The following is a 24233-nucleotide window of genomic DNA, read 5'->3' as shown; positions in this document are numbered from 1 at the left end:
CATGTCTTAGACGAGATTTCTGTCTCTGTCAGTGGTTTGTAACATTGTCGACTGAAGCTGAGCGCTGACTTTTAATTGTTACTCCTCGGCTCCATAGTGTTACCTCAGTTTTGTCTTTGTTTAAATTAAGAAAACTGAGACACATCCAATCACTGATTTGTTCATGCACTCAGAGCTTGTGTTGGACCACAGTCCTCTGGTGATGTGGTTATTTCCTGAAAACAACTTTTCCTTTCAGATTTCCCTCTACTGGAACCGAGGGACCTTAAAGTATACACACATGTATGGGTAAGCTTTGGATATATGTGTTTCATCTCTCTTATTTATTCAGTGACATTTGTCTCGTTCTGGTCAAACACTCGGTTGCTTTCAGGGAGACAGAAGAGACAGAGAGGAGAGGAGTCTTCTGCCTCTGTAGCGCTCCCGGTGTTGGTAAACTGCAGCTGCAACAACATCCATCACCTCTCCGTGTCTCTCCGTCCCTCCCCCTTCTCCTCCTCAATGATACCCGAGCTCATGGACCAACCTGCATCCGCGCTTTCTTGTAGCCAGGCTTCCCCAGCTGTTCCGCTCCACCTAAATGAGCCTGCGCAATGGCCACTCGTCAAGTGTAGGAAACCAATAGAGAGAGGGAGAGACAACACACACACACACACACACACACACACACACACACACACACGGAGAGACACAGTGAAAACAGACGGGATGAAGCACGGGCGCGCGGACTGTTTGCTCCGGTAAACAAGCGGAGCAGGAGCCTGGAAATCACCGGCGGAAAGCGGAGGGGGGGATTTCGGGGACACAGCCATGGCGACGGGAGGAGGAGGAGGAGTGAGGCGGAGGAGGAAAGCGGGGCTCCCGGGATTCTGCTGGAAAACCTGCTACTTTCCTATTTTGTTCTGGGTCGTTTCCGTCTGCGGGGAGGAGAAGACGCTGATTGTGGAGGTAGGCGGTAGAGTCCCGCACCCTGACACCTAAACACGGTTATTTAGAACAAAGTGCGCGCTGTCAGGGATGTTTGTGTGTGTGTTTATCTCCACCCATGGGTGTTAAGGAATGAGCATCCTCCCTCCTTCACTCCCATCAGGTCAGCTCCGTTTCTTAACGCACGCGGGTTGGCGCGGAGTCGTGCGCTCCGGGATGTTTTTATGCGCGTTTCCATGTTTACACCCGCCGTCCCTCTCTCTCATTCCGCCTTCACCCCGCCACGAAAGTGACACCCACCCTCCATGTGCGGAGGGAGCAGGGGAAATAAAAGATTCACGAGTTGGTGAACTGAATTAATGAAAGCAGATCAACAGTAGAGCAGCTCCATCTCACTGCTGTGCTCTTTTGTTTTCGGGCGCTGGGACGGCGCGCGCAGCGGACCTCTCCAGTTGCCGTCCAGTGAATTTCCTAATTACAAACAAAGGTGGCGTAATTGCCCATCAGGTTTTATTGTTTCCGTTTGTTTAGAGGCTTCAGTCCGGCCGCAGAGCTCCGCTGCGAGGGATGAATAATTTGTCCCTCCGCTGGCTGAGCTTTTGGCGGAGGAGGGAGTCAGTCCAAGATGGTGAGGTGCTGGGGACTGTGTGTCAAACACCCTCATTAGAAGCGGCCTTAACGCACGCTGCTTGGCTGATTTACAGGCTGCTAATTATACTTGTTCATGGTTGATCCGGGTAATTAATCCCTCCGTCTCTTGTGCGCAATTGGAAACACATGATGGACAGTGAGGGTTAAAAAGCACTAATATCCACGTGCAGATGATCGTGTGTTATATCTTTGGTGACTGGAGGAGTCTCTGTGATGAGCTGTCAACACATGTTGTCAATAAATAGCCATCAGCATGCAGAGAGCATTAAAGTGAGGCTGAGTGAGTGTGCTGCTTTCATGTGTGCTGAACAAAGCATCTCCAGATTCTCCCCCTCGCTCCCTTCACTGAGTCCAAATATAGCCTCCCTCCATAATTTATGGAAATGGCAGGGAGTTGGAGGAGAGAAGAAGAGGAGAGATGGGAAGAGGTGCAGACATGATGGATTTAAAATTCTTGTGCACATGATGGCCAGTCGTCTCAGGCTGCTGCTGCCACACAAAGGCAGACAGAAAGTTCTTTGTTGATATGGGTGCAAATGAAATGTGGAACACTTGGATGATAAACCGATGCTTCGAGTAGTGTTTTCAGCTTCAGCAGGTGAAAGCATCCTCTGACAAACATCACCATTAATATCAAAGAAAACATGGGATCCTTTGTTTGCTGAAGATGCATCACACCTTGTTTGGAAATGTGGGTCATGGATTGTGAAATCGAATCCTTGCAGACGTCTTTCGCTCTGGGAGACGTGATCAGCGGTGTTTTTATTTAGTGATGTTGTTAGTGACACTTTCATTCAGACAAAGAGAAGCGCCTGTGGCTGGGCTGAGCGTGGCTGCTAACAGCCGGGGTATGTCACGGTGCCACACAAAGGATGAGATGTTTTCACTGAGCCTGGTTTTCCCTGAGAAATCATAATCCCCTCAAAGCTATTGCTGGTACATGTCATGCTAATGTGGCCCCACACGGATGTGATGTATAGTTTTTGCCATAAATCATGGTTTTATTAAAAGATAATTCAATGAAAAATGTGCCCTCAGTCAGTATTTACGTCATTGGTACAGAAAACAAAAGTTTGTGTGAAAATCTATTAATCTGTTTGTTATTTTCTTGAGTTATTTTTGGGACTAAAATCACTGAAAAATGCCCAAAAGTCAGCCCCAATGTGACTTCTTCAAACAGCACTTTTGTCCAAACAACAGTCCAAAACCATAATATTCAGTTTACTTTAAGATATCACAAAGAAAATCAGCAAATCCTCAAAATTTAGAGGCTGAAACAAAATTTATTGATATGACTTGAATCATAAATCAGTAATTATCAAACTAGTCTCATAAACTGTTAATGTGTTTCCCTTTGCAAAGTAATGCACCCAGATTCGTTCATGTTACACATATTTTGAAAGGCTGCAATCACGTGACTGATGCGCTGACGGGAGTAGACAAGGACGCAGGTTGAGGTGATGGATGGGTCATAAAAAACAGGACTTTCCACTGGGACATTCCCCAGGAGACGCGTGTTGGGAAACGTGAACTTTGAGTCACTTCAACGTACGTCCTCGCCGTGTTTCTCTTCCTAAACCTAACCACAGTAACTTTGCATTAAATACGTAACTTTGTTTCAGGACGTAACGTCATTCGTGGGGCACTGATTTGTAGGGTGTGATACAAACCGTTCTATGAGCACACAAAAATGCGCACACAACAGTTCGTATGATACTCTACAAATTAGTGCCCCACAAATGACGAAAGTCCTTAACGTAGAGTAATGCATTAAAGTTACGGAGGTTTAAAAAGAAACATGTTAAGATGAGTGTTCAGAAACATGTGAACTCTGAGTCTGTAAAGTTTGTCCTCACCATGCTTCTTTTCCTAAACCTAACAACTGTAACTTTATGTTGATTGCGTAACTATATGTTGAAGAAGTAACGTCATTCGTCGGGCACTAATTCGTAGGGTATGGTGCAAACTGTACCAGGAGTGTACGAAAATGCAGTTTGTATGATAACGTACAAATGAGTGCCCAATGCATGACATTACATCCTTCACGTACAGTGATGTATTTAAATTAAAGTTACTGTGGTTAGGTTTAGGAAAAGAAACACAGTGAGACCCATGTTCGCAACCATTTGAACTCTGACTCTTTAAGGTGCGTCCTCACCATGTTTCTTTTTCTAAACCTAACCTCAGTTACTTTACTTGCCTAAATCTAACCACCATAGCTTTGCATAATTTGTGGGGTGCAAATTTGTAGACTATGATATGGACTGTTGTGTGTGCATTTTTATACAATATCAAACTGTTACTGTCAAACTGTTCTATGACCACACGAACATGCAGACACAGTTTGTATGATACCCTAGAAATTAGCGTCTCAAATGACATCACGTTAAATTTTGATCCAATGGCTTAAAACAACTGACGCAGCTGGGTAGCTGCAGACTTTGCCAGGTTTGAAATCTTCAACCAAGTCGCCAGAGTCAATGTTTGTAAAAGTTTCTGCAAACCATGGATACGTGACATCTGTACATTATTCTACAACTCATAGAATAGTTTATATGATATCCTTTGAAAACTGCCTGCTCAACAGTTTGTATGATATTGTACAAATTAGCGCCCCAGAAATGGTGTTGCGTTGTTAACGTACAGTGATGTAATTAACGTAAAGTCACTGTGGTTAGGTTTAGGAAAAGAAACGTGGCGAAGACGTACCTTAAAATGACTTAAAGTTTACAGGGTTACAAACATGTGACTCCAGAGGAAGTCCACCTTTTTGTGACCCATCTACCACCCCAAGCTGCCTCCTTGCAAGACCACTCAGGACTGCTTCCTTGTTTACCCCCTTCAGCGCCTTGGTCACAGGATTGCAGCCTTTCAGAATACGTGGGATATGAATGAATTTGGATGCATCACTTTTTGTGGGAAAACATTTGACAGTTTATGAGAACAGTCTGAATTAGCTGACTAATCGATTTAACGATCCGAGTGGTTTGAGCTTTAACGATAAGCTTTGCTCGCATATCAGTGATCTTTGATGTTGGAGACCAGGTTCTTCTTTTCTGTCTGTGCATAAACAGAATTATAGGTGGAAACTTTTGTTTTGAATTGGATGATTTTGTGTTTTCACATGTGGAACATTAATGTAACAAATGTTATGTTAAACAGCATAAAAGTAGTTTGTATTTCCATCTCTTCCAAACAGATGATACCATGTGATGTTTTTTTTTTTTTTTTACAAAGCTTCTCCTGTGAAGTCACAGCCAACCAATCAAAATGCTCTCAGCCTTGGATTTTCACAGCATCAGGGTTTCTTTGTGTGCACGCTGTGGCCACATGGCACACATGAGATGGTGTTTACTTCCCCTTTATGTCCTAATTGGGGTCCAAAGGTTCAGTGCAACAACAAAGAATTGACAGTGATAAAAAAATCTATCTCATATGTTAATTTCAGCGAGGACGACGGCTGCTGCTGTAGATCTTAATTGACACTAATTGTTAAATGCACCCCTCCTGTTTATGGTAGGTATTAATTTCGAATGCTTTGGTGTACAGGTCGCCTGCCAGCTGCCTGCCTTGTTGTGTTTGTGATGAGCTCAAACACACTGGTTGTCACAGGGACACAGTGAGATGTTGTGAACATTACTTTGAACTGGTGTTGCTTTATCTGATGGTTCATATACTGGATGTTTCTGTGGGTGTGTTTGCTGAAGTGATTATTACGTACACATGCTGTTTTTTATGACAGCTATGCGGCACAAATTGGGTCGTGACTTTGGTTGCGGAGGTCTTGATGTTTTCCCGTGAAGCTGCATGAAAACATGTTTTGATCAGGTCTCAGCCGTCAGTCATTTCTTTATTTACTTTGCTTGGTGGTGCGCATCATGTTAAAGCCTGAAATAAGCTTTGGTGCTGGGATGTAATGAGGTGTGTAGCTCAAAGTTGTTTTCTATAACGTCTTAAGTTTCTGGGAGTAAACTTCTGTTTGAGGTCCTTATGATGTTTGCAGAGCTGCATGCACTGTGATGTCCAGTTCAAACGCATTGTTTGTGCTTTGTTACATTTGCCACAAGATGAAATGTATAAGAAAAAGTTCACCTTAGCAAGACTCTAAGAAAGTGCAGCAGTGGTCAGACCATCTACAGACCCTTTTACTGTCAGTATTCAGTAATACATTTTTTGGTGGGCGGAGCTTAGCTGGAGGCAAAACAGTTCTCCACAGACATTACAGAGCTAACAAGTTGTGTTGTCTTGTTTTAGACGATGGAGGAAGATGATGTGAGTGGTGCGTTCAGAAACACTCATTGTGAGTGTGGGAGCACACTCTGACACAAACTGGAGCGTTGATAAATTGGGAGCGCTGTCTGAATGTAGCGTTGGGTTATCCAGAGCAGCGCACTCTCAGAGTGGCAGAGCGCACTCTGGACACTCTGTCTGTGGAGACGGAGCAGCAGAGCGCCGAGCGGAGTGAATGTGTGATTAACTTAACCGTTGGTTCATTCATGTAGAAATATAACGCTGCGTTTCTTCCACCAACAGGGCTCTCATTTTAGTGTAGAGCGTCAGACTGAATTTACCAACGCACCATGTCAGGTCACTCACTCTCCGGGACCGCCAGTGTTACTTGAATAAGTAAACACTGACCAACGGGACCAGACTGGCCGACCCGTATGCTCTCACTCAGTGGATGGATGATGTCACAGGAAGCCAATCTTACAAAGGAGGACCACACTTGTTTGTTTTGCTATGGAAGCTAACGTTAGCTAATGTGCTAAAAAGTTAGCGTTCCAAGTGTGCGCTGCACATGTGAGCATTTTTGATGATGGCCTCCGTCCAGTCCTTTGGTCTTATCACATTTAACCATAGTTGTCTTTGTTTTTGTTGACGGGCAGTGGCGGCTGGTTTTGAGCCATGACTCCTTCTATTCTGGCTCCCAATAACACAACAAGACAAACACATTTTAACACTCCTGTGGAGCCTACAGCCCTGTGGGGGAGAGGCAGCTCCAGCTAACAAACTGACATCTTTGTGACATCGGACCTAAAAGGGTCCACAGCATCAGGAGTTGTGGGCCACTGTCCCCTGACACGAATAGGCTTTCTTTAGCTTTGCAGGTATTTGGTTAGAAACCAAAATATAGGACAAATTGAAATGCTGATCTGATGATGACAGAAGATGAAAAGGCAGTGGATCATCAGTTACTGGAACTCTTCCTAAAAATGTCAGCGTCATGAATGTGTGTACAACATTTTGTGCTGTTCCTTTCTGTAAATGTTGAGATGATGTCATCAGTTTAGTCGATGGTCAAAATCAATCCATTATTTTTACTGCGTATTTTTAGTTTTCTTCTCATCAGATTGTTAGCATTTAGCTTCAAACCTACCAGTTCTCTCTTCTTCTTTTCTCTGAAGCTAATCTGAATCACCTGATGTTATTCCACATGTAATAAATGCTAAAGTGTTAGCAGCAGGGACACAAATCAATTTGATGCCTGTTTTCGTGTTGACATGGAACAACATGAGCTCGGTGTTTTGTTTGTGTTCGAAAGCGCCGCACAACACGAGAACTGTGTCAGGCGTTTGTCAGCACCACACTGAGCCATGAGACATTACATGGCTGACCACCCACTTCACCTTCAGGTTGTTACAGTGACACAGAAGCACGCGCGCTGGCTTCCTCGGCTCTGTGATCACAGAGGGAAGATGCAGCTGAGGAGTGAGGCAGGCGCAGTGGAAGCACAGACAGCAGAGGGAGAAGGAGGCGTTCAGTTCTTTGTCTGACTCACTGGTCCGTGCTCCTTTGTCTGTTTGCCTGTTTACACAATAGGTCAGAACCTACTAATGTTTGTGTTTTTTGGACAGAATATTTTTGGCGAGCAGGTATAGACAACTGTTGTGTGGGCTGTAGCTGTTGTGCTGGTGAATAGCCTCTCTGTGCAGATTGTTACACGGTGATTTACCTAATGTTAGTGATTGTCCTAATGCTGTTAAATGATCGTTTGATTAAATGATTGATAAGAAGAGTGACTGTTGGGATTGTTGAGCATCTTTTTTGATGAGGTTTATTAGGAGGGATTCACGGATATGGATTTTTTTCAACTGATAAGTGATCATTTCAGTGTATAACCTGTAGTTTATGTTCACCTGAGGGTAAGAAAGACTGAGATGTAGTGCAAAAATATGGAGGATTTAATATTCCATAACCCTGACCAAACCAAATCAAAGTGACATTACTGTTCTTAACACAACAAAAACAAAGAACAGTTCTGATTCTCCATACCTGCCAACATTAGGCCGACCCTCAACGCCTCGCCCCCATATAACCCTACACCACAGATAACCATCATAAATACAGGATGTGAGTGTAAAAGGATTTAATCAGTATTAGATTTACAGTTAACAGTAGGACTGAGCGATGCAATGGCTATGTGCAATGAATGTGTATATTTTCAAGCAAGATATAAATTCAGAAAACACTGTTTATCTTTATAGGGTCAAGTTGCGTTACGTGTCACATACCAGTGTTCATCTCTCCTCTCTAAAATATCATTTTAAGTCTTGTGTGTGATTTATCCTGGCTTCATATGAGCAGAGGAAATCTCCACTCGTCACTAGGCTAATTTATACAATGTAAAATGCCATAGGCTTGTGCTAATAACGTTAGCATGTTGTATTTGTTTGGAAAACGTGTTTAGTATAAGACAGGTGTTTTGTCAGTGAACCTTGTGAGTTGTAATGGAGCTGAATTTTGTAACTTTACCTTTGTTAAATGTTGCTGTTGTCCCTGGCTTCTTATGAGTAGAGGAAAAGTCTGCTAGCTGCTAGGCTAATTTATACAATGTAAAATTTCATAGGCTTGTGCTAATAACGTTAGCATGTTGTATTTGTGGGGAAAATGTGTCCAGATAAAGACAAGTGTTTGTCTGTGAATGCTGCGAGTTATAGTGAAGCTGATTTGTGTACTTGTGTTTGAAATTATTGTTATTAAGCCATGTTTAATGTGTGTTTAATGTGTGTTTTGAATCAACTAGGTAACAATACACATAATCACTAACTGTAGCATCACATGGTGAGCAGTTATTAATAAGTTTACAAGAGTCGAGCCTTTTAAAAGCTCGATGTTGGATGGTAGCTGCTGCTAATTAGCTCAGGCTAACACTCTGCAGACGGCCTGACATAAATTGTGCATTCCTATTAATAAGAATCATCTGAGATTTTTAAATGTTCTGATGCTGTTCTGTTCTGTTCTCCAGTGCAGGGTGATACAGCCAGAAACATTATTGTTAATGTGGAAATCAGTCGATCATTTGTTAATTTCTGACTTGTAATTATTCAAGATACAGCTCCAGTGACATTTGACCCCATCAGATCCTTTAACTTGTGCACTGTAATTTAGTCCGGTGGTTTCCAACTGGTGGGTCGCAGTCCAAAAGTGGGGCGCGAGTCCATTCTGAATAGACCGCAAGTGACTTGCAAATGTGTGAAGTTTGTTAAAAAAAACATTTTTTTTTTAAAGTACAGTGAATTTCTGGAACAGAGCTTTTTTTTGAGGTGCTGTTTCCTGCTGTAGAGTGAGTTGCTAACGTACAGCTGCTTGATAGAGACAGCAAACTAGCTTGATGACATCCAAACACAAGTATGTAAGTAAGATTCTTACCTTACAAGAATACTCCGAGGATTTGGGAGTTATGCCCTTTCTCAGCAATGCTAACTGCTGAGACCCAGCCACTGGACGTACAGACACAAAAAAGATATCCATCATGTTGTCTCAATATGAAAATGATAGTGAAAGGGCATAACTCCCAACTCGTCAGGAGTATTCCTTTAAGGTGTGTGGGCGGACAGAAACTGATGTCATTAATAGGGCTGCCACGATTAGTCGACTAATCGATGACTAATCGACTATTAAAATAATCAGTGACTATTTTAGTAGTCGACTAATCGGTTTGAGTCATTTTTCATAGAAAAGTACTATAAAAGTACCCAAAATACTCTTACTGCAGCTTCTTATGCTCAGATATTGGCAGCTTTACACACTCTCCCGTGACAGTGAACTAAAACCCTTTGGCGTGAGTACGAAACAAGACATTAGATGACGTAATTTTGAGGTTTGGGCGAGACAGACCGACATTTTTCAACATTTTAACACATTTTTCGATGAAATGATTAGTCGACTAATCGACGAAATAATCGACAGATTAGTTGACAATGAAAATAATCGTTAGTGGCAGCCCTAGTCATTAACTCCCCGTGACTCTGTCCTTGCAGACCCCCCCCCCCCCCCCCCCTTTCAAAAAGTCATCGGATCTACACGAATCTCACACGTGGTGATTTTTGCTAAAAGGTGACAATTTTGCACTTTAACATTTTTGAGAGGAGGCTGCAGGATGTTGTGGGCTTTCACACTGTGCCAGTATATTTTTTATTCCACCACACTGTGAAGAGACCTCCTCAAAATGGCTGCACGTACCTGCCAGCATGATGACTGTGGTGATGATGATGATGATGATGGTGATTGTAGTGCTGAGGATGATAATAACAACAACAGTGATGACAGACTTGAACAGTAACAAGTCATAGCGATGGTGATGAGTATGAATAATGATGATGATTGAACAAATGTTTGGATGATGATGATCCAGCACAGCTGATGGTTTTATAAGATGAAAGTATGTTTCCAAACCTCTCTGGGCTTTTTCCTGTCTGTTTTTCTTCTCCCTCCCGAGAGGAGAGGAGCTCAGGGAGAGAGGCTGGTCCCTGGGGTGTTGTAAACACCACATTACACCCGAGAAATGGGCTAAATGAGCCTGCAATGCTGCACTTACCAGAGCGGTGTGTACACTGTGTAGGCGGGTGTGAATTCACGGCTGTTACTAGTAGTCTTAAGCTTTGTCCTGATCTGCCATCCTTGGAGTGAAGCGCACGCATATGGAGCCTGGACTTCACATTCACGCCTGTCTTTTTTGTAATCACCACCTGCTGCACGTTCAGAACATTTTGGCGTTTTGATAGACGGCGTCATTGTTGTACAGTCCTTCCTCTCTCTGCCTCTTTATTCATCTGTCTCGGGTTTTTTCGCTTCCCTCCTCTCCAGCCATTGTTTTTCTCGCCCACCCACTCACACTTTACTGCACACTCAGTGCAAGCTGCAGCTGTAAATAAGAGGAGTTGTCATTGTGCATTTGATGAGGGTATTGTAGTGTTTGTATGCAGCGAGCCAGGGACAAACTAGTTACTGAACAGTTTGAAGAGAAGCAGGGAGGTGGTGGATGGTCGGCTCAGCTGAACTCAGTCAACCTTCCTTTTTAAATAATTAACATGCTTTTCAAACTCTGATATAAATTTATGATATTCGTCACTGCCTGCCTGTTATGTAGTCTGGTTACTGCTTCTGTGCTCAGTAGAAGTCTGATGAAAACGTTATTGTCTTTCGTTACATTTTATCTATGAACAGTCACTTATAATTACGTACAGACATCTTCATCAAAATGAAACAAAAAAATGATGTTTGGTATGACTTTCTCACGAGGCCGGGTTTGTACGTTGCATCTGTTGACGTCATTAATAGTTAATAAATAATTTATGAATGCCAGTTAGTTTTGTTGATGGAAACTATGATGCAAACATTTTCATCAACCTTTTTTCCATGACGAAAACGAGACGATGACGAGCTAAAAGTAGATTTTGATAATAAAAACTAAGATGAAATCTGTTTCATTTTCACCGACAAGACCTGATGATACCTGAAATATTAGTGGTGGACTATTGGACATTGAAAGCCGAGAATGGCCGTGCTGATAATTATCTCCAAATGCTGCATGAGCGACAGGGTGGTAAGCTCCAGTAAATAGTCTGCACCAGGATGTTTGGGTTAGTGCGAGTTGTGAGCTGTAATTCAGCAGTAAATAATCAGCCATGTGTGTCTGACTGTGGATGGTGGAGCTGCTGAATGGATTTACAGCTGTGCTGTAAGTAAACAGTCTGAACTCAGATCAGTTTTCTCTGACAGAGATGAAAGTTTAGTTTGAATCACCAACTCTGTGAGAGGACACCAGTTTAACCTTTGTGCACGCCTTCAGAAAATGATGATGTTTTACCCTTTGTGCTCAGCTCCTAAAAAGTGCTATCAAAATATTACATATGAATATGTTTCACTTTCACTGCTTTCAATCTTTTGACCAACTTCAGTCCTGATCATAACTATTAAATTTACATGTATTTCTTAAATAATTTTAACCCTTTGATGCCATTTTGGGAATATTAACCCACATGTTTTAAATGATAGAAACACAAAATATAAAAGATTTTCCATATACTAAGTGCAAACTGGATTTTTTTCAGGGGGGTATTACACCCTTGGACGTGTCAATAATTGACAACAATGTTGATTTTAATGCATTATTATTTTTTGAGCAGTGTGTGTTTATTAAAAAATATGCCACCTTTCATGCAAAAAAATGCTCAGTTCCTATAAAGTGCTATAAAATATTACATATGAATCTTTTGACCAGCTTCAGTCCTGATCATAACTATTACATTTACATGTATTTCTTAAATAATTTTAACCCTTTAATGTCATTTTAGGAATATTAGCCCCTATTTTTATTGTCAAAAACACAAAATATGAAACAATTTGCATGTGTGTCAGTGGAGCAGGAGCTGCAGATCGTTTTCATGTGTACTTTGCATGAATACTTGCTGCCCTCGGCACACTGGGTCCAGACTTTTAGCTGTCGCGTGCAAAATGAGCATTGCTTGCGCCTCTTCAAGGACCTGGCCTCTGCTGCTGGATCGTCCCTTTGCTCTGTGTCTTGGCCTTGGACCTGTGCCACCAGTGTGGCTGCTGCTGGTGTGTGCGGCATGCGGCGTCTTCGGGCCATCATCGGGGCAACTAGGGGTTTCCCCAATTCCTCAAGCAACAGGCGCCTCCTAAACAGTTTCCTCTGGTTCCAGCTGGGATCCACCGCCATAAAGAGGATGAAAGCATTACAGGAGAAGACGTCCAAGATGTTGCAAAAAAGGCTCTGTGGCCACCTGCAGGACCTACATTGCAAATAATTAATGTGTAATGGCACATACCTTATGCGGGTTGGCGACTGCACCTTTGCAGTGGTTGTAGTCAGTCGCAATCTTAGGCTTCTCCATCGGTCTTCTTCTTCTCCACTGCTGGCTCCTTTCTTGTGTTTGGTGCTGAGCAGCAAGACATTCCTCCCTCTCTTTGGCATGTAAGACACAGCTGTTTGGATCAAGTGAAGGCGAACACTGAGGACAGCGTTTCTTTCAGCCGGGTCTGTAGTAGCTGCGGGGGGAGCTCCAACTTGTTTTTCGCAAGGTGCTCACCAGGGTCATTTTCCTCTTCCATAATAGTAAAAAAATTATCGATTATGACAGTGTGGCCCTCAAGTCCCTCTGTCAACTCGAGGACCACCCACATCCCCTGGTTAACCTCTCTCTGCTCCTGGATACCTCCTGGTATACACCTGCATTCTCCAAGCATATGAGGTCTCCACATCACTGATTATCCAGACTTTCTACCCATACTTGGCAGGTTTGCTTGGGATGTATCCCAATACGGTCTGGATTGAAAAGGAGGGCGAGGCTGGTGCTCCACAAATCCCACAAACCCCAAATGGCAACCATCTTGTCCCTCCATTGACACGCAGGTGGTCGTTGAACCTGAGCCCTGTGTCCTCAGCCCAGAGGCTCTGTGTCGCCTCATCCCGGGATCTGTGGACTCCAGCCAGGATTAGCAACCCGATAAAGACCCACAGCTCCTCCTCATCTCATCTCTCCAATCTGCTGCTGTTCGTCTCCCCTGCAGATTGGTGTTCTTGAGGATAAGCTGAATAATTTTCCCAGTAATAAAGAGCTCAAAGGATGTCTTTGGGCACAACCCGTGGGCCCTGAGGAACTTACCGCGAAGTCTCTTCAGGGGTTGGGGCCCAGATCAACTGCCCATTTCTGGATTTCCAAGCAGCAGCGGCCTCCTCCTCCTCCATGTCCTCGCTTGAGCTGGAGCTGGAAGACCCATCTTGTTCAAATTCAGGTGAAGCCTCCCCTGATGGCTCCTCACTGCCTATGTCAGTCCTGCTGGACATCTCCTCCTCGCTCTCAGAGGACTGCAGGACAGCAGTCAGAGCCTCCTTCAGATTATATTATAATAGAGATTATGTTATTAGATCCAAGGTTGAAATTTTAAAATTTGATAGAAAGCTGAAATCCTTGCAAAATTTTGTCCCACTACCATTAACACAGGCATCTCTCTCCCCTGGTTTTATACTCTTTTAAATGAATTTAAAAAGTTAAGCAATGAAGCTGAAATAAATTGTGAAGCTATGAAAGGCTGTGATTGGCTCCTTGTCTAGTTTGAACTTGTGATACTTGAGTTTGTGTGGTGAAAGTCAGACTGATGGATCTGATTGAGGAATGTAACCGACACACCTGAAGCTGCTAATGAAATCAAATCTCCTCACACAGTGTCAGTGAGTGAAACAGAGCATAAATTGCTTCATTACTGTGTTTTGTGTGGTCTACTTTTTTGACATCACCACTTTATGATGATGTTTCCTGCTGATTCTCTTTCAGAGCCTTTTTAACATAATGTCGCTGGTTTTAAAATCAGCCTTTTCTGCATTTAGCCCTGAGTGAAAAAGGTAAGAAGAGAAAGAGGACGAGTTGGATAATACTGCAGCAGGAGACTGGACGTTGGGCAGAGGAGGTGGAGTATAGATGGTAAAAGGTTAAAGAGAGTAAGAGAAGAGCTGAAGGGAAAGCAAGACAAAAAGAGACATGTATTTAAAGAGGCAGAGAAAGTGGAGCAAGAGACATTGACATGCAAAGCAGCGACTGTACACCGGCAAAGGCAGATATTAAGTTACACTAGACAAAGGGCAAAAGATCGGACGGCAGGGAGGAGACAAGTTAGTCCACAGTCAGAATTCCAACATGTCCAGAAACAGTCTGACAGAGGGAGCGTTAAAGGGTAACTTCAGTGTTTCACAACCTCGCGAGCCGCTGCGTGGCGAAAGCCTCTTGTTAAGCAGGCAACATTAGCACAAAGCACACACCCACAGCAGTGAGCAGGGACGCTGATTTGGCCAGAAAGACTTAAAGGTCTGTGAGTGACGGCTGTTTAGCTTGTATTTATATGACTGTGACTGTGGACGTGACAAATTAAGCAGCTTGATTTAAGCGAGTAGTTAGATGTTGCATCATACACTTATTCCTGAGAGTTGAAAAATCTGAATTTCAGCAGCTGATTTGTACCGCGATAGCCAATCAGCTTTGAGATCCTCCAGAGACGTAAGACACCGAGGATGTACCGGTGAGGTAGCGTTCGAGGCGGCCGTCATCCAGGAGCAGCTCCTCAAGAAGGTGTTGAAATTTCGCGAGCTGTGTGCGCCTGTGAGAATCCAGTAGGTCCAGACACGGCAGCGTCTGCATCTCCAATAGGGCTGCCACGATTAGTCAACTAATCGATGACTAATCGACTATTAAAATAATCGGTGACTATTTTAGTAGTCGACTAATCGGTTTGAGTCATTTTTCATAGAAAAGTACTATAAAAGTACCTCAAAATACTCTTATTGCAGCTTCTTACGTTCAGATATTGGCAGCTTTACACACTCTCCCGTGACAGTGAACTAAAACCCTTTGGCGTGAGTATGGAACAAGACATTAGAATGAAAATAATCGTTAGTGGCAGCCCTAATCTCCAACAGTTTTGGGCCTTCAGCAGCAGGAATAAAGCAGCAACCCTCGCAATGCACCGGATAAAAAGTCAGTTTATGACACCTTCTGGCAGACAGCCCAAAAAACTGACGCATGTGCGAAGGGGATATGACTCCACTGACAAGCATCCTTAAATAAAATGACAAACTTCTCTGGGTTTGAACATTATTGGAAACATCTGGGTTAATGCAACTACTCCACAAAACATTGGTCTGGTCGTTTTTATCCAGTTTATTGTGGAACAGTTACATATTATATGTTCAACCTAAAAAGGACAAATCACAACTTAAAACACACACTGGTCCTGGTTTCCAACTGTCACAACAGTCAGCTACCTCTCGCTGCCATTTGAAGCCGCCAACATGCAGATTTTCGTCAGCATTATTTATTTATTTATGGTTGATGTCTTTGTGCTTTCTATAGGTTTATGTCAGAAATGATAAACAGAAAGTGATTTTCCTGCAGACAAACAAGAGAAATAATGTTGAAAGCTCATGTTGTTACATAATCACAAGCACAAACAACACCAAAACAGCAAGACCTTAATGGAAAGCCACTGTGCAGGACATACAGAACATCAATTAAAGGACCCTGCTGATGACTTTTAATGTGCACCAGGAACTAATACACAGCACATTGCGTTCTTGCAGCACGTTTAGCAGTAGGTTGCAGCTCTACATAAGAGTCCAGCAGCGCAGTGAAGTCTCATAATACGAGATACTGAGCAGGACGGAAAGGCATGTGCAGCTCTAATTAAAAATGAATATCAGGCAGGATGCCGTCTGTTGGGAGAAAAAGCATCTCGCTTCTCTGTGAGCTCTCTGGGTGCAGCGCAGAAGGAGAGTGCAGAGTGGATTACGTTTGATCACTGTAGTCACACAGGAAGAGGAAACAATTTCACACCAAGATGTAAATTTAATTGTACTGTGCGCCTGCGGCTGGAACAGCTCATGCCAGTGTAGCACCATAATGTTCATTACAGTAATTGAATTGTTTGTCAGTGTTTTTCTTTAGGATTTTTATTTTTTTTTTTTTTGCCTTTAGGACTTTAACATTGTTGCCTCCCATTAGAAAGGGTTCAGAAACTTGAAAATGAAATGGAAACTCTGGAGTGCTTCTAGGTGTGAAATATTGTCTGTTTCACCCCCAAATTCCACCAGATGCGTGTTGGTTGCGCCTGCGCTCCGGCACGGCAGCGCAGCCCATCCGTTTCAATTGTAGTCAATGTGTGTGCTTCCACCGGCTGCGGCTGTGCTGCGTTCTGGCTTCGTCACAGCTGCAGTGCTCCAGAGCCCTCCGCAACAGATACGCAGGACTTCTATTTTTGCTGGAGCACAACGCAGCGATTCAGCACAGAGCAGATCGTGCGGGGCAGGAAGTCGTGCACAGAAACAAAATAAAACATCCGGTTAATTTTCAAAATAAAATACGCAGTGTTCACGGCGGATCATATTTCCCTGCACTACACCTTGAAAACGTCATAATGGGTGGAGGCAGGCCTGAAGTCAACAGGTCAGAGGTTTTCAGACGTCATTTCACCCCGTTGACACCATGGACGAGGAGATGTTAATCATGGAGGTGCACCCAGATGTCTTCCTACTACTCCTCTGGTTTTGTGGTTCTGTTTATAGAAACTACATCTTGTTATATCGCGCGATTATGTGTGAATTCGCAAGATCTTGTGGGTCCTCGTGACTCCCGCTGTCCAGCGGAGCTGCACCGGTCCGCACAGCAAACGCAGCTGGTGGGTGTTGACGGATGGCGGAGCACGCAGCAGATAACCAGCGCAGCCGTTCCGCAACGGACACACATCCAGTGGAATTTCGGCGTTAGACTCGTCCAGCCTCTTTTCAAATGCAAGTTAAACGTTCTTCAACTCTCATTTTTTACTGTGAAAGAGATAAACAGTCAAACTCAGACATTCAGGGTCAGATTTTATCATTATTTATTTATTGTACAAAGTCTCCAAAAAGACACCACACTCCAAGGCTGGATTATAAAACTTAAACCCTAAAGTTAACTTCTATAGTGCCCAGTATGTCAGATTTTTCTCATCAGTCCTGTTCAATGGGAGACAGACTCCTGCAGGCAGATCAGGTGAAAAAGCGTTACAAGTGTTTATCGTTGGGTAATATTGCATTGCGTTACATTGGAGATCACATTTTGATTTCCCTCAGGGCATTCCACTTGCTTGAAGAAAGAGTTGACCTGGGCAGGTGTTAATGTCGAGCCCTGTGACAGGAAAAACATCACTTTGGTGAACACACAAGGTAGAGTACACTCTGTCCACTATGGTGATGAAGGTAGTCTAGAGATAACATGGTCAAGAACAACCTGCTGAAGTTCGAGCCGAGCATCAGAATTGGGAAGAAAGGTGATTTAATTGACTTTGACGTTGGTGCCAGACAGACTGGTCTGAGTGTGGATGTGCAGCCGATAAATCTGCAGCAACTGTGTGATGTCATCATGTCAATATGGACCAAAATCTCTGAGGAATGTTTCCAGCACCTTGTTGAATGTGTGACCCTGGGTAGCAATCATAGGCAGCAGCCATCCAAGAGACACAGCACCAACATAACGCAGATACAGAGGACAAACACCACACGAGAGTGACTCAAGGCTGTCGCTGGTGAGCGTGCACAAACAGCATGGTACACGTGTAGGTCTTACTAAAAGCTCTGCAGAGCTGAGTGTAGCTGCAGAGTCTGGGAAAAATAAAACCTTTCTGTGGGTTTGTCACCATGAGTGACACCTTTCACAATACACACGGTCCTGCTGTAAATATGAAGATATTGATTATAGCAGCGACGTGGCTGAACGTCAGAGAGCAGTAAAAGAATGAAAAGATGACAGCTGTCTGAAGCACACGCAGAAGAGGAGTACTTCCCACGTCCTGCCATCCATCTTCCAGGCCTCCTCCTCTCTTCTGCTTCGTCCATCCGTCAAACCTCCATCGATCTGTTGATAAATCTGTTGATCCATCTGTCACTCATCGCTCCACACTGAGCGTACGCTTCACAGCCTTTGTCGCATCCTAAAAAAGTTTCACCTTGAAGTAATGCTGTGATGATGTTAATGCGTGTACTTCACAGAGGTCACCTGTCAATCAAACAGTGTCGGTGGTGTTGAGATGTTTTGGTTTTTCTGGTGATCAGGTCTTCAGTGATGTGTCTCACTAATTGTTATATTTATTTATTTGGGGCGGCTGTGGCTCAGAGCTACAGCGGGTTGTCCACCTCCTCCAGTCTGCATGTCGAAGTATTGGGCAAGATACTGAACCCGAAATCGCTCCTGATGGCTCAAGAACTCATGCACTAATTCTGACACAATTTTACACAGATGTTTAACAGGATAAGATGATGAAGTGATGGCATTTCATATCCAAAAGGACAAAGGTCAACTTCACTGTGACATCATAATGTTCTGCATCAAACACTTCTCTGGCCATCACCTAACGCCTTATCTCAGGAACAGATGGAGAGATATTTGATCAGACACTGAGTTGGTGAGTGCCCACCCTAAAACTGTGCTGATGGTATAGATTTTCTTTACGGCTGTAGTCAACCAAAGAAAATGTTGGTTCGACTAAAGTACAGTACAGTAAACATAATCGTCAACTAATCGATTAGTCGTGGAAAAAAAAAAAAAAAATCTGCACGTTATTTTTACTTCTGGTAGTGTGTCTGTGTCACTCTGCAGTTACACCTCCAAAACACTAGTCGGCGGTGGAGGACTGTGTTAAGAGCTGTAAAGTTTAGTTCAAATCAAACTTTATTTATATAGTTGATTCTAAACACACATTAAACATGGCTTAATAGAGACAGTTTCAAACTCAAGTACACAATCAGCTTCACTATAACTCGCAGCATTCACAGACAAACACTTGTCTTTATCTGGACACATTTCCCCCACAAATACAACATGCTAACGTTATTAGCACAAGCCTATGGCATTTTACATTGTATAAATTAGCCTAGCAGCTAGCGATCTTTTCCTCTTCTCATATAAAACCAGGGACAACAGTAACATGTAACAAAGGTAACGTTACATAATTTGACTCCATTACAACTCACAACATTCACTGACAAAACAACTGTCTGATACTAAACACGTTTTCCAAGCAAATACAACATGCTAACGTTATTAGCGCCAGCCTATGGCATTTTACATTTTATAAATTAGCCAAGCAGCTAGCAGAGATTTCCTCTGCTCATATGAAGCCAGGATAAATCACACATAATTTGCTATTTTAGTGGAGGCTTTATTGTCTTAACAATTTATTGTTTCTTATCTGTGAAATACAAGTAAATTTTAATTTTTTTAATTTTTAATTTTATATACTTTATTAATCCCCGAGGGGAAATTCAATTTTTCACTCTGTCAATTACACACAGGTCCGAACACACACATGCACAAACTGGACCTATACATCCACTAAGTGGAGAGATGTCAGAGTGGGCTGCCCATGACAGGCGCTCTGAGCGGTTGGGGGGTTCGGTGCCTTGCTCAGGGGCACCTCGGCAGTGCCCAGGAGGTGAACTGGCACCTCTCCAGCTACCAGTCCACGCTCAATATTTTTGGTCCAGACGGAGACTTGAACAGGCGACCCTCCGGTTCCCAACCCAAGTCCCTATGGACTGAGCTACTGCCGTCCCAAAATACAAGCTTCGTTCCCACTGAGGGAAATGGTGTCAGCTTACAGAAACAGACAGGAGGTCTGCGTCACCACGACGCTGAGCGTGAGGGTGGGCGAGTTCAACTTTCTGTCAACAATGGCATTTTCACAGGTAACTTAGCCTGTCCCCCCGCCACAGGAAATAATGGATTAATCCTGGAAAGCTGCTGATGTAGCACTTTTCTCTTTATGAAAGTAACACGGTGATTATTCGACCAATGAGAATTTGGTTGGATGAGAGCATAGCGACCAAATAATCGACTCGTCGACCAGGAGACTACAGCCCTAATTTTCTGTGCTGCAGGGTTAAAGCTGTGTGTGAAGCGTCCAGGTTTTACAACAACTCACTAAACTAATTCTAGTCTTGACACCAACTCTAGTATCTGAGGGTAAAACATAAAACATAAACCTGCTCATTCAGCCCTCTATTCCAAGAATCACAACCATATTGGACAATTTAGCATCTTGTGATTTACGTCCAGTGCCAGCCCAATGCAGGTAGTGAGCTCTAAATGTAGTGAAGCCAGATTTATGCTTGACATTGGGCGTTAGTGGGAGTCCCACCGTAAATACCTACAGCAAAGGTTTTGATTTACAGTCAGATTTCATTCCTTGATTTCCTCAACACAACGCTAGACACACAGTGAGTGTGTTTGTGTCAGTTAATGTCTTTGTGATGTAGAGCAACATACTTTTAGAACTGGAGTTACATCCACATAACTTTTAAAGTTATTTCACTGTCTTGTTCCTGAACAGGAGACTGTGACTGTGGTGCAATCACTGTTTCTCCTCTCATTCATTCATACAGAGCGGTGATGGTGGTGAGCAGCAGATCTGCTTGTGTAATGGCTTTCTTCAGCTTCTTTAATGTTGTCTTCACTCTCAACAATCTCTGCTGCCATCAGAGACTTTTAGGAAAAACAGTTCTTATGTTCCCCACGCGGTGTTTCTGTAGCTGTCGTCACCCTGCTGTGTAGTTACATTCCTGAGGAGGTGCATGTCAGCTTCAGCAGCTATGTGCGTACGCTCTGTATCTATGCTGTTACCTCTTATCACAAATCATAAAGGTGATAAAATTTGTCTTTGGCGACGAATCAGTCAGACACTTCACTTCTGTTTCTTCTCTTGCCTTCCCTCTCTTCTCATACCAACACTGGCAGTTACATTTTGGAATTGATTGTGCGTGTGTGTGCCAGTGGCCTTCCATCATCTATATCCTGGCAGTCATTGATCGTTGTGTCTTCCAGCATGTGGCCACGGACCTTTTGTGTCTGTGTGTATGATGTGTGGAGTGTTATATGACACCACAGACATGAGGTCATAGCTGCAAGGCCATCAGTCCCACCTGACCGTTCTTCAAAAGGGTTTCACATTACATAAACCTGTGTGTGTGTGTGTGTGTGTGTGTGTGTGTCCTTAGTATTTGAGATCATTTATCCATTATCCATTTTTGCGTTGGCAGCAGGCTAAGCAAGGTACTCCAGATGCCTCTCTCTCCAGCAAAGTTTTTTTAGCTCCTCCTGGGACATCCTGAGGCGCTCCCAGGCCACATGAGATATTTAATCTCCCAGTGTGTACTGGGTCTACCCTGGAGTCTCATGCCAGTTGGACATGCCCAGAAAACCTCCAAACAAAGGTGCCCAGGGGGCATCCTGGTCAGATCTCAGAGCTCAAACCACCTGCCTATCAACACGAAGGAGCAACGGCTCTTCTCTGAGCTCCTTCCAGATGTCTCTGGATAACCGAACGGTACATTCAAAGCGCTCAGACCTCCTGAACAGTCCTGCACTCTGAGTATATCCAAACACACCCAAAGAGTTTGATTTTGGACAAGAAGCCTTTTGTTTGTGACACAGAAATTCCAAAAGTGCATATAATTTTTAAAAAACACACACCTCATATAATGTTAATTCAGTCAGGACCACTTTAGTCAAAGAAAACTTTATTTCCATTTGTAGTATTATATCTGGCGGTATGACTGTTCTGGGACCTCTCTGCCCTTCCTCAGGCCTACGCAGAGAGCCTGTTCCACACGCCTATGTGGAAAACATAAGGGGCCGTACACATGCCACGTTTTTAACCACCTGGAAAACAGGGCACTGCTTTTGTACCTTTTTTGAGCCAGATTTCAAGAACGCTGCAGTAGGTTGTGTCGTGGGTTGCTAAGCAACCTAAACAAGTCCTGTATCGAAGCCTACTTACCTGAAATCCTGAGTGCAGAGCTTCTTCCAGGCGCTGTTTGTGTGTCGGCCTGTTGTGTGTGGGCATGTCGTCCGTGGGCCAAAAATAAAGCTCTGGGTAGCCCTGCACCAAAATGATCAACTTCTCCTCCATATTTACCACAGACTGATATTTACAGAAGGGAAAGATATCTGTCAGCTGTGATTTGTTCCTCATTACATAACATGCGGTGCGCGCTCCTGCATTCCAAAAGTTGAACTCGATTTATCTCAGGGCGCAGCCATCATGCCCTGAAAAACTGATGCTCTGGAATGCGTGCGCGCTGCGACGGCATAGCTCTGGTGCTTTAGCATGGCTGCTGTGCGTCTACATTGAAAACAATGAATTTGAGCGTGCAAAAAGCGCAGCATGTGTACAGCCCCTAAGGCAGAGAGAGTACCCGTCCCTGCCCTTCCATGTGCCTACATGGAAAGCCTTAAGCAGGGAAAGCAGCAGCAAAGACCCCCCCAAGAACAGAACAGAGCAGCATCACTGACAAACAGAAATGACATTGATAAGTCAGACACAGCATGAAAAGGAGGAGCCTGGGTGGAGGCAGGTTGCAAAGCAGCCTGCAGAGGAGGCAGCAACAGTAGGCAGGCCAGAGCAGTTTAAATAGGGCGCCATGATTGGTTGCATAGAAAGGAATCATGCGATCTATCAGCTGACTCCCTTCATCAATCAGCTGATCCATTAGCTGGGACGTGAGCTGAGCTTGACATGGTGTCCTGCCTGAACTAACCCTATGCTCAATTAAGTTGTCACAGAATAAGAATATATGAATAACTCAATTTTGTCAAATGTCAGAACCTTATAATTCTAAAGTGACAAACTTCCCCACAGTGGAGCAGCAGGAGCGAAAGACTGTTTGACATTTCACTCGATAAAATCCTGAAACATTACACTGACATCTTTTTCTTCTTTCCTCAGTTAATATTCAAAGGAAATTCTCCAGACTCCTGGATTTATAAAACTCTCTTTAAACCCACGGGACAAACTTGCAAACTGCATTGTCATCAAGCTAAAAACAGGCCCGTTATTTTTGGTTTCTTAAGAGTTTGACATTTTCAAGACAGAGGATCTTCACCCGACAGCGACAACATGCAATTTGGCAGATGCTTTTATCCAGAGTGCCTCACGGCAACATGACTGCATACATTTGAAGCTTGGATTGCCCCAGTGGGAGTTGAACCCTTCACCCTCGCTGCGTTAGTGCTCTATTACTACATTTCATAGTCAGCATTCCTACAGAACCTGCTCAGATTCTGCTTTTAGTCTTTCTCAGATCCTTCCTTCTGCTGCCTCTCTTCTAAACACCAGGAGGAAAAGGTAGCTTATTCATTAGTGCGGAACATCTTAATTCTTTTTTTTTGTTTGTTTGTTTGTTTTTAACATGAGTATGAGTGAGTATTTATTAGGCTTGTCCACAATGTGTTTATTATGCTGTGTGTATCTGTGTATTTGTGTATTTTGATACTTTGTGTTGCTCCCACTGCTGCAAAACTAATTGCCCCACTGGAGACAAATAAAGTGATTGATTGATTGATTGATTGATTGATTGATTGATTGACTGAAATCTTCTCCAGGTCAGGTCTCTGTTTGCTTTTGAGAGTCTGTGGAACTGCTTTGCCCAGCAAATCAAATGCTGCTGAAACAATTAGTTGATCAATCAGTTGATCGATAAAGTTTCCACAACAGTTTTTTAATCACTGAATAATCATTTCAGTCATTAATGATTTTAATGTTACGATTTTTGTCTGTTTAACATCGTCGTCAGTATCTTTGGGTTTTAGATTGTTAGTTGTAGTCCCCTAACCAAACTGTGGTCAGTTGCATTGTGGGTAATATAGGCACCAGGTTTTGACAATGAAGAAGAATGCATGAAAAAAAATCATCATTATTCTTAATCTGGCGTACGAGGCACTCATTGGCTCAAATGTTCTTCCATCCAAGAAAGCAGCTGTCAGTGAACACAACACCAGACCATGGATGTTTAAAGAGACCTGGATACAGCGTTGGAGGCAGGACTCAGTTCA

At 43.4% G+C, this 24233-nt stretch overlaps 1 protein-coding gene across 1 annotated transcript in view; it reads left to right on the top strand.

Annotated features, from left to right (window-relative positions):
* Nucleotides 1-550: 550 nt before the first annotated feature.
* mmp24 (matrix metallopeptidase 24) overlaps nucleotides 551-24233 on the top strand; it is a 109645-nt gene continuing 85962 nt past the window's right edge. The window contains exon 1 of the mRNA XM_033625871.2: nucleotides 551-948. Coding sequence (XP_033481762.2) covers nucleotides 811-948 — 138 coding nt within the window. The 5' untranslated portion in view covers nucleotides 551-810. The remainder of the gene's footprint in view (nucleotides 949-24233) is intronic.

This window comes from Epinephelus lanceolatus, chromosome 1, assembly GCF_041903045.1.
Source record: "Epinephelus lanceolatus isolate andai-2023 chromosome 1, ASM4190304v1, whole genome shotgun sequence".
NCBI lineage: Eukaryota > Metazoa > Chordata > Actinopteri > Perciformes > Serranidae > Epinephelus > Epinephelus lanceolatus.
Note: the sequence above shows the minus strand (reverse complement) of the source record. Positions and strands in the feature narration are given on the sequence as shown.